The 17,385-nt window shown below is 39.4% G+C and overlaps 1 protein-coding gene across 5 annotated transcripts in view; it reads left to right on the plus strand.

The window, feature by feature from the left end:
• The window catches only part of ZNF827 (zinc finger protein 827), a 106,188-nt gene that overhangs the window by 68,219 nt on the left and 20,584 nt on the right, over positions 1 to 17,385 (plus strand). For all 5 annotated transcript variants that reach the window (XR_008825837.1, XR_008825838.1, XR_008825840.1 and 2 more), the window contains exon 8: positions 4,130 to 4,233. Coding sequence is in view for 2 of the 5 variants with exons in the window: in XM_056361731.1 (XP_056217706.1) it covers positions 4,130 to 4,233 (104 nt within the window). In the remaining 3 variants the exon portion in view is untranslated. The remainder of the gene's footprint in view (positions 1 to 4,129; positions 4,234 to 17,385) is intronic.

Here is a 17,385-nt window from a genome sequence, read left to right on the forward strand (position 1 = left end):
TGCTTGGGGGAAGAACAGGCTGACAACTGGATTTTAAGAAGTGGACCAATGTAAGAAGAGGTGATTTTGATTCAGTGTTCTGTCAAACTTGGGTTTCTTTAATAAATTTTCAGTTTAGTATTTCTATCATCTCAATGCCTTCTAGAGGTGAATTTTTAAGTCAGACTGAGATAATGCTAATGAAACATTTAGTCTCATTAGTACAATGAATGAAATTATCCAGGAATTAAAAATATGATCCAGTTACAGCATGTGCTGTTAGAGATACGCACTTTACAGTACTGTGGCTGAGAACAAGCCCACAAGTTGTTTACATACATATGACCCCCCTATGGGGGCTCTTCAAAGCTCTTCCATAATAAGTGGTAGCTAGACTTGGTAAAACCTTAGGAGCCCGTGGTGAGGGGAAGGTAAGAATTGGCAAGGGTACATTTATTTCCTACCTGAAAGTTCCCTGATCGGTGTGGATGGGTTGGAGACTGAGCACACTGAAGTGACAGAGATTTCCTTCAAAGACAGAGTAAAACCTTCTGTGATTCTGCAGCCCCTTCTGCAGAAGTTCCCAGCATGTTCAGTGCCTGCTAGCTAAGACAGCTTTGCCCAGACAGAAAATGAAAAGCATTTCATTTGCAGAAGAGGAGATCTCTAAAGTATGTTGTTCTTAAATTCCTAGGCCTATCCCATTCATTCATGGTAACTGTAATAAGTAAATAATTTGTTTTTAATAAACTGACCAGCTCAGTAAATGTACATTAGGGACCTTTTGGTGTTACAAGTTGAAAGATAATTAAATTCAGCTTTTAACTTCTGGCTACTGTGAATGCTTCCCATGTTTGCTAGTTTGGGAATTTGTGGGATATGCAGCCTGCATAGCCTTCCTGTGACTACTTTAAAAGCATAAGCCTGAGAGATACATATGGAGATAAATGCACATGTATTGCCCAACTACTCATTAACCATCCAGCGAGCACAGCAGGGAGGGGGTGACAAACAGTCAGTTGAAAATAGATTTCAGTGTTCTCATGACGTTACCGGCAGGACTGGCGTGAGAATCCAGAGCTACTTTTGGATCTATCAAAGATACTCAAACTGGAAAAGTTGAGGCCAGTTCAAAGATAACTTCCCCTTCTTCTGGCTGCCAACTTTTAAGAGGATAGGACAATTGGCCGTTGTCAAAGTTGCAGTGAGTTTTACTGAGAAGTCCTGATAATGACTGCTACCCATCAGGGCATGAAATGCTGAGTGCCTGGTTCAGTTCTTCCGGGTGCTTTTCTTATCTTACCTCTCTATCAACAGAAGAAGACATGAATGAGAAGAGCTTCTTAAGGGGAAGTGAGTCAGTCTACTAAATCCTGCGAGTTCGAACAGATTGACTTGAAAGAACCTTGCAAAAAAAACCCCACCCAAAACCAAACAAACAGCTGGAAGTCTTTACTGGTAAGGGTATGATGCCTTCTCAAAAATAGAATGTGATGGAGCAGCCAGTGGAGGATAGAGGCACTCAGACTGCATTAAGAAAACGTGTGGTGTTGCAGTTTGGCTCACCAGCCTACATCTGGAGCACTGACAGAAAGGCATTTGAATCACAATTGTTATGTGAAGTTTGCCGACAGCTGCAGAGAGCCAAGGTGAGGTCAGTATTGTCCACCTGTGAGTAGCTGGGGAGCAAAGACATTAAGCTGTGTCATTGGTGAGAATTTTAAATCAGCAAAGCCCAGCAAGGTGGGGTACGCAGGCACTTTTTGCTGTCTTATTCCATATTAACATTTCTAACTGTCGCGTATCTGTTGCCATTTCTCCTGTGAGTATTCCTGGACTTTTATACTTCCATATGACTTTGCTTAAGTAGCTGAAACTGGCAAGGATTCCTCACAGTTCAATGGCTGAGTGAGATGGTACAGCCTGCCATCTGTGATATGAAGACAAAAAGTGGAGAAGCAAATGATCTGGAAGTGAGTACGCCAACATAAGATGCCAAGATAAGTTTCTTTCATCTAGAGAACTGTGTAGCCATAAAACTGGAGAAAGTGCAGCCAGAAAAAAAAAATAATCCTAAAGCTTTATCTTCATCAGAAGGGGCTTTGCACGGCGATTGAGAACAATTTATGTAATTTCTTACTATGAAGCAGGAGCTCCTCCCTCCATACTTTGCACTGGAAACTGGAGGATGCATCTGCTGAAATAAAAATATTAATAGGGCCAACACTGAAGAGACTCAGCTGCCATTCTAGAGGAAGGCAGAAAAAAAGGTATCCAAGGATGGTTCTGTAATTCACTGGAGGATGATGACGGAGAGGGGAATCCTTGGGACACAATACAATGCAGTCTTCAACAGCAGCCTGCTCATGATAGATGGCCTAGCCTGAAATAGATAAGCTCTGCATCATCCATTTTGCTTAGAACCAGCAATAAGCAGTGTTCCAGTGACTGAATCTAAGGCACAAGCAGGAAGGCCAATGTGGAAACCAGAGCGGATTACAAGATTTTGAAGAGTTTCAACAGTAATAAAACTTTTTTTATTGGTGTTTTTCTTTCAAATCGTTATTAAACCAGTGAGAGGAATGTTGCAATAAACGATGCCATATTTTTATACAGCGTCAGTCTGTTTTATATTATGTCACCCCTGAGTGGAAATGTGAGTCTTGGAAAAAGTTGTTTTGCACATGTGGGCCAGAGCTGGTTTGCTTTATCCTGATTGCTTGTTTTCTTGAGCATTACACATTGTTCAGCCACCTGCATACATTGAACTGTTCAGGTTTGAGGCAGCTTCATGCCTTACCCTTCAGCACAACTGAATGTTGACAGTGTTTAAGGTTATGTTCAAACTTCTGTAGAAATACCAAAATATGCCATTAACTGTCACATATGGAACAGCACAAAATGAATAATGGCCAAAAAACTTGGTGAGAAGCTAAATGATTACCAAAAGTGTTACCAGTGTCTCAGTGGAGAACACCTTGTTCACTCTCTGCAGAAAAACTGTATGAGGGAACACGTACACAACTGCTGTTGTTTAGACTGACACGCTGGGTATCTGGACTGGTAGGGTCAACTTGGTTGGTGCTGCTGGCACGTACTTTCTGGGTATGGACTACCCACTGTGCAAGGCTTTGTGAGATCTCATGGTATATTCTTTATCCTGAAAAGGTTCTTGGATTTTATCACTGAATAAGAACAGGCTGCAGAAACGAGCTGGTCTCCCGTTCTGCACCTTTGAAACACGTACTACCAGTCTGTTAAGGATTCTCAATATGAGAGAGATCAGATTTAATGTAATTCTCATTTGGTTTGTAAGAAATCAATAGTTTGCATGCAAATGGAATACACCACCTTAGAAAAGTTTTCCAATGAAGACTGTCCTTTTCCATTTTGAATTTTTTTATGTACCTCTTACTGATAACTGTGTTGTAGACAAGGAATTCTTGTTTCTGTTACGATCTTTAATTAAGCAGAAAACAAAGTATGTTGGCAGAAATGCCAATTCACTATTGAAATTGACTTTTTACTACCTATTAATTAAAACCAAAGCATGACTTTTTGGAGTCAAGTAGCTGATAATTTTTGCACTTAATAAATACTCTTTGAGAAGTAGCCATTCATTAGCTTATATGAATTGTTTCCTGCTTTAAAAATCGAATTCCTGGAGTTAATTGCAGTCATGAAATTCCATGTCAAAAGAGAACTATTTAGCATCTTAACCTACATTTTGAAAAAGTTTAGTTTAAAAACCAATTACAATATACCTTATTATTAAATAATAATATTTTCCACCTTTCCTGATTGTCCTTTCCAGATGTGACAGTAGAATATGATTTTTTAAAGTATCAATATTAATGATCCATATAGTATTGTGATATAGCAAATCTGAGATGTTGAAATGTACTTTAAAGCCATTTGGGAAGAAGGACTTCAGTTTTCACTCTGAGATGCAGTTTTACCAAAGTATGTCTCTTGTGCACACCTTGTCTTATGGTCTGCATATCTTTCAACATGAATTCTGTAAATGAAATAGGGTTTTTAACAAGATGGTATTTGTTACAATGTTAAGATGATAGGGTCAAAACTCATATTTACTTCTTCCATTAACTGCTATTTTGTTTACAAAAAGACATCTTATTTTTTCCTATAGCCCTTTCTTTTCTGAAGACACATTTAGACAATCACCATTCACTTCCAACTCAAAAGATCTCCTGCCTAATGAAACTACTCTTCATGGAAGGACATCTGCACCAGGTCAGATACCTTTCTATTTCATTACTTCCCATTAATATATCTGTTTAAAATTTTCTTACTGACTCCGCCACCTGACAAATGCTCTTAAAATGTAGTTTGCTTTGTGAAAAGGCAGCTATCTCTCCATCACAGTAAGTGCTTATTAAGAAGGGAAAGAAAAAAGTTAAATATTACTGAAGCATTTGTATTAATAGCTTTTAAACTACTGTTTCTGTGAATTGTACAAGAGTGCTTAACAGATAGAACTCAGCAGTATTAACAGAGGTGTGTTTTTCTCTGCATGTCTCTCCCATATGTAAAGGAACTTTACTGATGTCAGATTAATATCTGCTATTTTCCTGTTACTGGCCATTTCCATCTCTCGGGGTACAGATGAAATGTTTGCAGTACGTGTATCGGAGTGGAGTAGTTGAGCTGGCTTGGCAATACAATTTTCCTGCCTTTAACAGTAACTAAGTAATTTAGAAATCCTTTTGGAAGGATGCAGAGTTCTTATACTGAAAGGCCTCAGCATCTGTGGGTACACTTGCACAGACCTTCTGAACTACTTGATAGGTATTTGATGTCCAGATGTAGCTTGGGTTATATTCTGCGTTAAAATAAAAAAAAAAAGGCATGTAACAATACTGTTAAAAGGCACTGAACATGTGCAAAAACTTGATACGTGCCTTTACTGTCCTACTGCAAAATAACTCACTTGCTAGTTCACTGCTATCTGTTCTTAAATTAATAGCTCTTGGGTTCTAAAGGTCAGTAATTACACAGCCAGCTGTAGGGGGGGGTTATTCACCTTTTCTTAGCAATCAATAAAGTTTTGGGTACGTTACTGCTAATTTTCAGCTATAGACTGTCATTTAATTTACAACTTAACAGACCCTTCATTCTTTTTAATGCTTGAGTAGTCATTTGACAGCTTGTGAAGTGGCAGATAAGGGTAAGAGCTAGATGTTGTCTAAGGTTAATATGCATAGCAGGAAGAAGAAGAAAATTTGCAGCGTAAGGACAAGGGTCTTTAGGCTAGCCTCAGCCACACTTCTGCAAGCAAGTAGTGGATTTTGTAACTCTGAGCAAGGAGAACAAGATCAGGTGTGGTGCTTTAAAGTATTAAAATGTAAACCAGGTTAGCACTTCAGTCCTGGCTTTTGACCTTGGCATAACATGGAATATTCATATACCCAGATGAAAGATAAGAACTCTCAGACTCCTCAGGCAGTCCTCAGTACCTCAGAGGACATGGCCTCTAGCAGCAATACTCTTACATCATACCTAGATTAATATATAAGAATTTTAATTCTCTGTAAGGCCTCATTTTAAGTGAGGCCACTAGAACTATAGACGGGTTTTGGTGACATGTTTCATCTTCTGCTTAAAAGATGTAAAGTATCTAGTTGGTTAGGACATCCTGGAGTGTTACGATGGCTTCTGAGGATCTGGGATTTGTATGTTCATGCTGCCCCGTATTCTGCCTTATGGAATAAGTATTATTTTGATAGGTCTGTGTGTTGTAATACATATTGTTCTGTGGTTATAAGACTCTGATATGTAATAGCAGCACGTACACTGAAATAAAAAATGTTGGTGTCTGCTTCAATTTTATTTTTGGAACAACCCTATCATTCAAAATAGGTTGATTTTTCTCAGCTTCATAATAAATTCTTGGACCTGAAGCACAACTTCACAGTAGCACCAGGAATGTGATTTAAATTTTTAATCCATTACAAATGTGATATTCATGTAAAAGAACAGCAGAATACCCACAGGTAGATTTCCTGCTAGTTTCAGCCTTGTGAGAAGAAATAGTCTATGTAGTGCTATGGATAGCTCAGAAGAAACTTCATCCCTGCAGAGAGTAGCATAAAGGAACAGTAACAAACCAATGTAAAGGTCAACAGGATGTAACAGAAAATGGTGTGGAAATGTGTACGTGGTGTCCCATGGATAAATGGTATTTATGCTTTCACTTGAGATTTGTTTTGGGTTACTTCATCCTCGAAACAGGATAGTAAGAAGTAGAAAAGAACAGCATAAGAAAATGACAGGAAATTCCCAGTCCAGTCTCATCTTCAAGAGATCAACTAAAATCCAAGCAGATGAACTGCTAATGGTCAAGAGTGTTCATTAAGCAGTGCCAATATCCAAAAATGTGATTACGTGCCACTGCCACCACAGTTAGCAGGGTCTGATTGATGGACAGGCATGGGGTCTGAGCTGCTGCTCTGTGCTGGCTCTCTGCAACCAGGCTTGACTCAGGCAGACAAAGTGGCATGAGGATGCCTTCACTGCCAGTTGGTTTGGGTGGCCTTGGTGGAACCCGATGTACATAGTGCTTCTTTCCAAAAGAACACCAATATGGGCTGTTGTATCCCCAGACTCCTGCCAACTTTCTGTCTGCAAGGCTTCTTGGCACCCTAGCTGCAGAAGAATTGGGAAGAGTGACAGGAACATAGGACAGTAAGATACCTCATGTGTCAAATTCAATTCTTTTCTATAATAGGTAACCACATTATGTAATCTCATTCGTTAACAAGATTTATCTTAAACCTGTCATCCTTATTATTTGTATGAGGACACTGTTTGAGAAACTCACCCCTTTGAAGGGCTGAGACCACTCTCTTTTCACCCCGGATTTATTCACAGCAAGTTCTACTTCTGTTGTTTCACCAATGCTGTTCTTCATCTTTGATAATTCTTCCTTGTGATGTTCACCATCTAAATGTGCCACCTTACATCCCCCCAATTCTGTCTTCATTTTGGGAAAGTAAGCCAGTTAACATCTCTTAGTCTCTTTTAGTGTGATAAGGTTTCCATTTCCTGACCAATATCGTAGCCTTTTTCTGCTTCTGTTCAGGGAGATCAATTTCTGCAAATACAAGTAGTCAGAACTATATATGCTATTTTACAGGTCTTACCAATGAGTTTTTCAGCAGCATGCAATGTTCCAATATATATATATTGGAAATACACATATATTGTCTCTCCTGATTAATCACTATCTTTGTAACTACAGCATGATGATGACTCTCAGTTCATTTACTAATCAAATAGTAACATGTTTTTGCTTTTCCTTTACAATTTCAGCTAATGATTTCAGCATGCAACAGAAATTCTTGTTCCTACTTTCTAGACCATCTGACCTTGTAATTTCAATTGTTTCACTTGTTACTCTAGCTTTCAAGATAATTTTTTTAATACTCTGAAATTTCTGCATATGGATGATATTGCTTTCATTAATGCAGTGCTGGGATTTTTTTTTGTGTTGAAGGTATTAAAGATGATTAAGTAATGGTTGATCCAAAGTTCAGTCCTTGAGACTTCAGCTTAGTGGCCTCCTCAGCACAAAACACTTCTCCTCATAGCCAGTTTATAAGAAAATTGCAAGATCAGGTATTTAAGAGGAAGAACATTTTGTAGGATATCAAGTATGTAAGTTCTCTAAGGAGCATGAAATAATTAGGAAAGATGTATTAAAAATGTGTGAGAGCGGTGCACTTGATTGGGGCATTAATTGGGGGAAAAAAAACCCAAACCAAAACTAAATAATGACATAGTGATGGATTTGGTCTGAAATAAAGGTGAAGGAATCCTGATCAGCAGCAGTACCACAGGCAGAAGAGGTTCTCATGTAGCAGCTTTTAAGTCTGGTACCCAAGGAAATAACAATGAAATCGCCAACAGCAATCAGAAGGGGACACAACAGCCCTGCACAAGTCATGGTAACTCCCTGGTAAATCTGTGGTGAATTAATATTCTGAGAAGGGAAGAAAATAATTTCCTATAGTATGTAGTTCAAAAGTGTTGGATAGATTTGGGGAACTATTTCCCTTCCTTTTTTAAGGTATTTTGTGCATTAATAACCACACCAAGTTAATTGTAGTTACATTACACTTTTTGTTATCTATTACAAATAGTCCAACTAAGCTCATTTACTGAAAAATGGAAATAAAATAAAACAGTATTGATGTCCACATCAAACACACTTCACTCAAAAATTACCATAGCATCAAAGTCATATCTAAGACAAAGTCATATCCAAAACAATAATTTCGGCTTTCCCCCATAAGAATAGCAAAATGACCTTTTTTGGCCTAGCAAAAGGTAGGGAGAAGAAATAAAAAATTTCATTTCAAACAGTCACTTTAAAAGTGCATTTTTGTCTTCTGTTTTGTAAGACTCTTCTTTTGACAGAACAGAGTTTTATGTCAGACTATGTAGTTCAGTCCAGATCACTAGATAAATTAAAAACTTGATATTATGCTCGTGTTCCTGACCCTCAGCCAATCTTTAATGTGTTTTAATAGTTTTCCACTATCTCACTGACTCATTCTGTAAATCAAACTTGCCTTCATGAAACGCAGATGAGTGATATCCACTGTTCCTCTTCTGGTCAGTTCATTAATATCGGTGAAGACCTCAGCCATGGGGTTTTGGGAGTATTTTTTCTACATGCGTATCTGTGTGTAGTATAATAATAGTTCATTATTTTTCCTCCTGTTCACTAAGAACCTGGTATTCTCCTTCATTTACATTGACAGTGTCAAATACTGAAACACTTTTATCTGTAGAGGATTAAGTTTAAAAAAAGATAAAAATCCATCTTTTTGTGAAAATTTACTACTTCCTGCAAAACTGTGATTTTGATTGTGATAAGTGAAATTTTACATGGCTAAAATAGACCTTTGGAACTGGAGGATGTAGGGTTTGGGGAGTTGTACTCCGTGAATAGCCCTGGCTTTTTAAATTTTGTCCATTGGTGCCAGAGCTAAATTTACCGGTGTTACTTATTTCAGTGAAATAAAGCAAATAAAGCTTCTGCCCTCAAGTACCTTTTCGAAAATGCATCAGAAAATGCATTTCGAAAATGCAATCCTGTCACTGTGTCTCTACACCCTTTACTGACCTGTAAGGTGACAGGCAGGCCATGCTTCCTCTCCAGAAGTGTCCAGAAGCCAATGTTGAATCAGTAGTGTGATACTTAGTTCAGTAGAAAACTCGAAACATAGTGCAAAAATTTTGGGTCTTGGTACCATTAGTAGTATTTTTATTGACAACGAAATCAGTGGCATTTCCCATATTTATGTTTATCAAACTAAGGTAATATTTGTAACAGATTCTTGTATCTTTGGAACTACAGAACTATTCAGGAGACGTACATGTTTGTTCTGTTACTGTTCATACGCCCTCCTTCGAATTCTTCTCTTTAAAGCAGTAATTCCACTGTAACTTTAATATACTTGAATAGGAAAATCTGCCGGCTCCCTGGGCCTCATCTTTGCACGTTCTCCAACACAACAGTACCAACATTTGTGTGGCCACATTTTAAACCAGATCAGGGGAAGCAGTGAACTAATTTTATTTTATTTTTTTCCTAATAGTTTGTAGGAATGTTGGGATGTGAGTAGGCTAAAGGCAAGGCTGTATCTTTCGGCCATGTGAAATTTCAGCATTTGTGTGAGACTGATGTGGCTGTGGCCACACATAATTTGGTTTACTTTCTTCTGTGACTGCAGTTGAAAAATACCTCCTGATGGTTTAGAGTTTTAACTTGGAACCTGATAAATGATCAAGCTGTTCATGTTGCACAGATACCACACACTTCAGTATGAAGTATTTTGCATGTGTCTTCTCCTTCCCAATCTGTTTTTAAAGACACTTTAAGGTCAATACACCTCTTGATGTTGTAATTTTGTATGGCTTAAAGCATCTTAAAGCATCTGGTCCAACCTGCAGATGTGCTCATTCATATATACTTTTTTCCGGCAGTATTTCTGCTTGATTCTGATCTCCTGTGCTCCACAGCAAACTAAACATCTGCAACCAGCTCTGAATTGTGGGGCATCACTAGGTTAGTTAAGAAAGTCAGGACCTTAATAAATTGAATATGAGGTTAGAGTAAATCCAACTATAGTTTCTGTTTCTTCACAAGTTGCCAGTGACAATTTTCCTTCTTTCCTCTTTCAGCCTGCTGCCAGACTTGCTACTTTTAACGTACCTTACACTGACCCTGAGACTGCTGTTACTGCACTGCAGAAATGCAGGGACACCTTGAGGGTTTGATTTCTGTGTAGGGGACTGTTGGCACTCTTGTCACCCTGGAAAATGTCCTTAGGCCTTAAGGGACTGTGAAAGCACAAGCCCCGAGGATTTCTGCTAAACTGATCAGCGATGAAATGTTGGCATTTAAATTGCCCTTTTATAGCTTCCCAGCTATGTACCCATGGAGTTAATTAGAACAATTCACACCTTACTGTGGTTGTTGTTTGCTTACACCTGCCAAAACCCCTTCAACTTCACATTGTGGGTAATCCTCTGTTTACTTTAGGAAGACTTTCTTCACAGTCCTAAATGCTAGAAAGCTGGGATTTAAGAGCACAGTTACAAGCAACTGATTTCTAATTCATTCAGGACACCAGAACCTGTGGATTATTATTTTTGAGAGAGTTTCAGAATGGTTGATATAGGAAGTCTAGTTCCACCCCCTTCCTCAGAGCAGAGTCAAGCTTGTTGCTGAAGACTTCGTCCAGTCAGGTTTTGACTATCTTCAGGGATGGAGAGTCTCTGGGCAACCTGCGCCAGTGCCAGACCACACTCAACAGTAAAAAAAGCATTTTCTTATATTTAAATGGAATTTCCTGCGTGTTAATTTGTTCCCTTGCCTCCTCTCTGTTGGGCATCACTGAAAAGACACTGGTTTCATCTCGTTCCTGCCCCCATCAGGTATTTATGCAGATTGGAAAGATCCCATCAAGCCTTCTCTTCTCCAGGCTGAACAGTCCTAGCTCTCTCAGGCTCTCCTTCTATGAAGCTCCACTCCCTTAATTATGTTTGTGGGACTTCAGACTTCTTTAAAAGTCTAAAATAATATTTCAAGATCCTGGCAGCTTTTCTGTCCCTGTGGTGGAACAGCAATTTTTATTGCCAATATAGATGCCGACGGAGTGCATGTGCATGTGAATTGACTTTTATATACTGCATTTTCCCCGTCCCTCCACTTTATCCCATTATTAGCGTGTTTGGTCATTTTATTTTCTTTCAGTTTTGGTCGGAGTTATGAGCTCTGCCCACCCAGGACATTAGATAACCCCTTCAGTTTCTTGATGATGAGAGTGCCTGACCCCTATTGGCTTCCGGGCAGGGTAGAAAAGCGTAGTGGCACTTAATTCAGCACGCAAGGCATGCTCCATCAGGAACTTGGTCCTGTTCATTTCTATTTTAGTATTTCTGTGGAATGTGCTTGTTGAAAGCAGAGCTGGAGGTGGGTGCCACACTGCTGTAACTGCTGCCTGGAGAACTCAATGGTAGGTACTCACTAAGCCCTGCAGTGTCTGGTTCTCTTGGTCCTTAAAAACACCCATTTAATTTTATTCCTCTTCTGATACCTGTCTGGGGTAGGATTCAACCAGATACTCTTCTTTTTGTGTATGTGTATGCATGTGTGTGCATATGTGTTTGTGTAAAAATCCATGCAGATGCATGAAAAAGAATACTGGAGAGATCCCTCTGACAAATCCAACCTGTATGACAGCTTCATAGATGGTTGGAAAATTTCTGTGACAGAGTGGCAGATTGATTTGAGTAACTGATTTTAGTTCCTTAACTCCAACGTGCATTTTTCTTTCATTCTTCACACAAAAAGAATGTCTTTTGGGTACACATTGACTGGTTTACACTCTGTCTTTGCACTCTCTAGAAGGCTAAGGACTGTAAGTCACCGTGGTTGCTCTCTGAAGTCTGATAACAAGAGACGGATAGCTGGCAAGTGGTGGGAAGTGATTCTAGGAAGGAGAGTGAGTTGGACAGCTATAGAAGTGGGCTGTGCTTGGCATAGTTCTCCAAACCAAGGCAGACATTGAGAATTTGTTCAACATAATTCAGTGCTAAACTGTGTGACAGTGGCTCTGGCTCTAGGATGGTTTTTATCTATTGCATCCTGTCTTCAGATTCCCATGATTGTCTGCCTGGATGCAGCCTTCTTTCGTTACACACCCAGCTGCCTTGACAACCACTTTGCACTACGGTCATCAAGTGGAGGGTTCCAAATTTCTGATTCATTTAATGGGATCGTGACCAACACAGTTGCAACCGATTACAGCATCACATTTCCCTTGCAGCTTTTTCTGGGTCTGTTGCCAAACAGGTTTGCATCTAGTGCATGTGTGTTGCAGATCTGTGATAGAGTAATAGCGACTGTTCTGAGCAGCCACGCAGTCTTCATAACTAACCAAGTCCCTCTCAGAACTGAAAATATTATTCTGCAGAACAGACCATTTCAAATCAGCAAATCGCCTTTTGCTCAAACATGCATGGTGCATTCTTTGGCTAAAGTAGGACAAGTGAAACGTGCAGCATGTGCATAGTTGTACATGTTTTAATTTTTCTCAACAAGCTGTATTTATCGGCCATTCCCACAGCAACTAAGGTGAATGTGATCAGATCCTTCTGAAGCACACATGAAACTCCTGCTGAATCAGCCAGTCCCCCTCTCAATACAACACATCCTAAATAGCAGGACTTTGCATGAATTGTTATGGGCACACAGAGTTCACTTCTTTTCCTTGTGAAGTTACTGCACTAATTATTTTGTCAATTATTTACAGGACCTTTGAGATGAAAGGTGTTAATTAAAATAGACAAACAGAAAGCTACACATTCAGGCTCATGTCTAGTGGCTGTCCTGAAAAGACACCACCTGGCAATTTGTGATCCTTGTTTTATGATGGGCTACCTTTATACAGAGTAACTTTTTTCCCCTCTAATACTGTGCAGTCTTTTCATAGAGGCAAAAATATTTATTTTTATTTCATTTCCCTTTTATGTTTGTTCCTCCTAGAGTAGGATCAACCTCATGGTAAAAGACAGAAGAACAAAGTAACTTCGCTCAGAATTAACTCAAACTAGACCCCATTCATTAAACGCAGCAAACCAAAAGCTGTTAAGAAATGTCATCAACATCAAAATCCAAAGCAAAATGACCAAAGGTAACTGTTTGATCCCACATGGAAACCCAAAACTTAGCAACTGGGTTTTATACTTTTTCAAACAGGGCAGGTTTTGGCATCTCTTAGCATTATTTTTTTTTATATATGTCTTCGGAGTCTCATAGTTACTCAACAGCAAGTGATTTTTTAAAAAACTAAAATAATTGTCACTATCAGTATTTTAAAATAAATGCGTAGCACAAGTGGAGGTCAAATTTGAGAAGGGCTTCCTGAGCAATTGCACTCATCCAAAGTACAGGATGAGATGTGGGATTTTATCTACCTTGTCTTCTGCTGGCAAGTGAATTCAGGACAACACAAGGCTGTCCAGCAAGTTCTTGGGACCTGTGTTTTGATGCAGGTGATGGAAAGCAGCTCGGTGAAGAATGACCATGAAGTGATAGAATATGTTTTTCGGGAAAGGAAGAAGGGAAAACAGCCAAATAACAGCAGTTGACTTCAAGAAGGACAACTGTAACCAAATAGGAGATTTGTATGGAAAGAAGCCTAACAATAGCTGTTACCAGTCCTTAAAGAGACTTGACCTCTTGAGTTGAGTGAGGCTTTTGGCACTGCTTCCTACCACATGCTCATAGTAAGCAGGGAAACCGAGAGTAGGTCTACCTGTAATTAAGTGGTTAAGTGTAGCTGTAAAACCCCAAGGACCATGTGTGGTTCTGCAGGGGTCTGTGCTTGCTCTGGCATTAATTAGTTCTTTTATTAATGTTGTGGATGATGGAAGAGAAAGCGTGTTTATTGCATGTCCTGGTGACCATGCATGGACATGCTGTAAGCACTTCAGAGGACAAAATTAAGAGTTCAGTCTTATCTGGAGGAACTGAAGAAAATGTCTGGTAAATGGTAACCAGTTCAGTGAGGACAAAATTCTGTGTCTGGAGTGGAGGGATGAATGCCCAGGCAGTGCAGCTTAAGGGGGGGATCTGGATTAGTCCTGGTCAGATATTATGTAGAGCTGACATTGTATGCATTGAAGAAAGGGCAAACAGCCAGCTGAGATATTGGGAATGTTGTCTGTAAGGCACACGTGGCAATTCTGCTCTACAGCTGGAGCCCTAAATTCCGTTTTGGCCTCTGTAATCCAAAAGCAATGTGGAGGACAGTGGTGATCAGAGGTTTAGAAAACATGAGCTGTGCATAAAAGTTGAAGAATTCATGTTTATTTAGTTTGGAGGAGAAAAGAGGGGAGACAAGATAATGATATTCAAATATGTAAAATGACAGATTTGAGAGAAAAAGAATAAACCTCGCCTATGTTCACATGAGCAGAATAGGGAATGACAGGCTTAAATGACAGCAGAGGAGATTTAAGCTAAGCACCAAGTAAAACTTTCTAGCAGTGGGATGGTTTTGCACTGGCACAACTGTCACAGGAGGCTGTGGAACCTCTCTCACAGGAGGGTTTTTTAAAAAGTTAGACAAGCACCTCTTGGGACTGACAGGTATGTTTGGTGTGCCTCTGGGTGAGAGAGATGATGGCCTCCTGAGGTCCCTTCCAGCTCTTATTCTGTGATATAAACGCCGTAGCAAAGCTATAGTGTTGATAAAATAACCTCTTGAAGGAGACCTGGTAGATGAGGCATTTGGTTTATAAATACTCGGCATGGTGTGGTTTAGACTCTGCATCTTACTCGATACTTTCATATCCTCCTTTGCCTCTCTTAATATCGGAATCTTTTGTGAAAGTGAACATCAACCCTGAGTCAGACTGTTTCCTGAATATGAATTTTTTCCAAATACAAGCTCAACATGAAACAGAAAGATAGGTTTTAAAACTACTTTTCTCACACTCCAAAGAGAATTGGAACACATCATTCCTGACATCTCTTTTTAGAGTTACCTTGGGACTCACCAGTCCTCACCTATCTTATCTTGGACAAGGTTGTCTTCTATAATATTTGTCTGCCTAAGAGTAAATTAAATGCAAAATTCATCAGGCTGCTTGCACAGTTAATATTAAAAAAGAGACCACTGCTTAAAAATAGTCTAAGCAAAGCTGAAGAGGGGTTCTTTTTTCTTCTACAGGATGATTTCAGTCTGGGTACACGTTTGCCCTGCTGGTTGCTGGGTGTTTTAGTTGAGTTTGGGGCAGTTGTGGTGCTGACTAGTGCCCTGCAAATGCAACCTGAGCAGAAGACAGATGGGAGAGCAATGCAGAAGGAAGAGAGGATGGTTTGCAGGTAGATGCATGCGGTTGTGATGACAGAGAGCAAGGAGAGAGGTACATCTTTAGAAGAGTGAGTTTCTGTACAAGGAAATGGCAGATTCGCTGCTTATCACTTGGTGAATCTCCAATAAAAGCAGTAAGAACGTTTTCTTTTACAGCAGCCACTTACTGTGAAGGGTGGTGCCCTTCCCTGTCAGCTTACTGAAACATGGAAAGGTGGATCTGGCCGAATGTTCCCAGTTGCTTTCATCTAGTTTTGACTCTTTTGTGTTAAGTCAGTCAGCTCAGGAAGAGGGATTCCGTCAGGCTTTATTTTGCATTCTCCCACTGAGGTTGCTGGTCACTAGCTTACAGTTTCTCTAGTACAGCAGCATTTGCTTCACTAAAAAGGATGCAGAAGGCTGAAAAGAAAAATGTAGTCTAAAGGCCGATTTGTCTTTAATTTGTATCAGAATTCTGGATGGGGAGTACTACTGTTAGCCTCTGCAAAGTGCCCTAGATGTGTCATTACCTTCTCTCTATGAAAGAAAAAACCCTATTTCAGGTGGACTTGCAAGTAGAAACTGGCATAGTGACAAAAACAAAAGAAAAAAAGGAAAATTTATACACACACCATAATGGTCCTTAGGAAGTGTGTCTTAAGCAGAAATGTAGGAAAGAAATTAAAAGGGTAGCAACATATCAGCATTGTGGAAATTAATTTGTTGTGGTTTAAAAATAACAATATGAACAAATCATAGTTTCATAAATTCATAGGAGCTCAGTGTTGTAAAACCCAAACTGAACGTTACAAGCAGTGTAAATGGTTGAGCTAAATGTGAGAGCCACCTGCTTGGCAGTGAATTAGAGGCAGCTTATGTAAATTCATTATGGCACACCTTACGGTTATCCTGAAGGTATTTACAGGAGGATATTCCAGCCTTATATTGAAATAAAATATATTGTACATATATAAAGATAACAGAGAGCATAGTATCAGGTTTTTCTCTGACAACAGATGCAGAACTTAACTTTTATTTGCAATAGCTATTATTTCTAAACAAGTAAAAAAAGTGAAGTTACGATGATGGAGCTCTTTCCTACTAAAAGGACTGATTGATTATTCACTTGGCTGACAAAGATCAGGTAAGCTTTTAAAAACACTTTGGGGGGAGCGGATTTGTTGGTGCTTCCTTCCTATCCCTTTCTTGCAATGTCTCAACTCCCTCAGTGAAAAAAATTAACCCGTTTCCATCTGGGCCATATTGCATTACTTCATCTATAGTCACGAAACCCAACTGACCTTCTTCACTGTGGTTGTCATGTGAATGATTGAGGAAATCACTGTGCAGTGAGCTACAGGGGCTTTTCCAGGACTCCTCCTCTCTGGCCAGTAAATTCACAGCTCAGGGCCTTACTTTGCTATATGTCAGGAATTTTATATTGTTCTATTCTTTCTTATTGTGTAAGGAATGAAGTTACCACCGAGACAATCCTGTTCATGCTTTATGCTAAAGCAGTACAGTGGGTAATACAAGTTGGGGAGAATAGAGGGTGTTGTCCAGTGTTATCCTCAACTTGATGTCACAGTGTAAATGTTGTAAAAATAATTTTCAAGAAAAGACTGCAATGTTATTGCAGCTTTAGGGTTCCTTAAAAATCTACAACTCCAGCCATCTTGCACAGAATTTACATAGGCTGATTTAAGTTTTGAACTGGGGATTTTCTCTCTTGGATGTTTCTTACATTTTGAGCTTAATACAGACACTAAAAGCAAGTTTAAAGGCTTTATAATGCAGATGAAGGTTATCTTGGTGTTTACTCAGAAGTCTTGGGTTTTGAGTGAAGTTAAAATAGGTGTTAAGTTTTGATACAAAGGTGCAAGGTTGGGATTTGCCTTGTGTTTTGAAGTCAGTGTGTCCCTTCCTTGTCTTTGCCCTGACTCAGGTTTTGCTTTTCTCACCCAGCTTCTGACTCTCCTTTTTTGAGCAATGGGCTCAGTCTTGGCAGTGA

Source organism: Falco biarmicus, chromosome 1, assembly GCF_023638135.1.
Source record: "Falco biarmicus isolate bFalBia1 chromosome 1, bFalBia1.pri, whole genome shotgun sequence".
NCBI classification, from domain to species: Eukaryota; Metazoa; Chordata; class Aves; order Falconiformes; family Falconidae; genus Falco; species Falco biarmicus.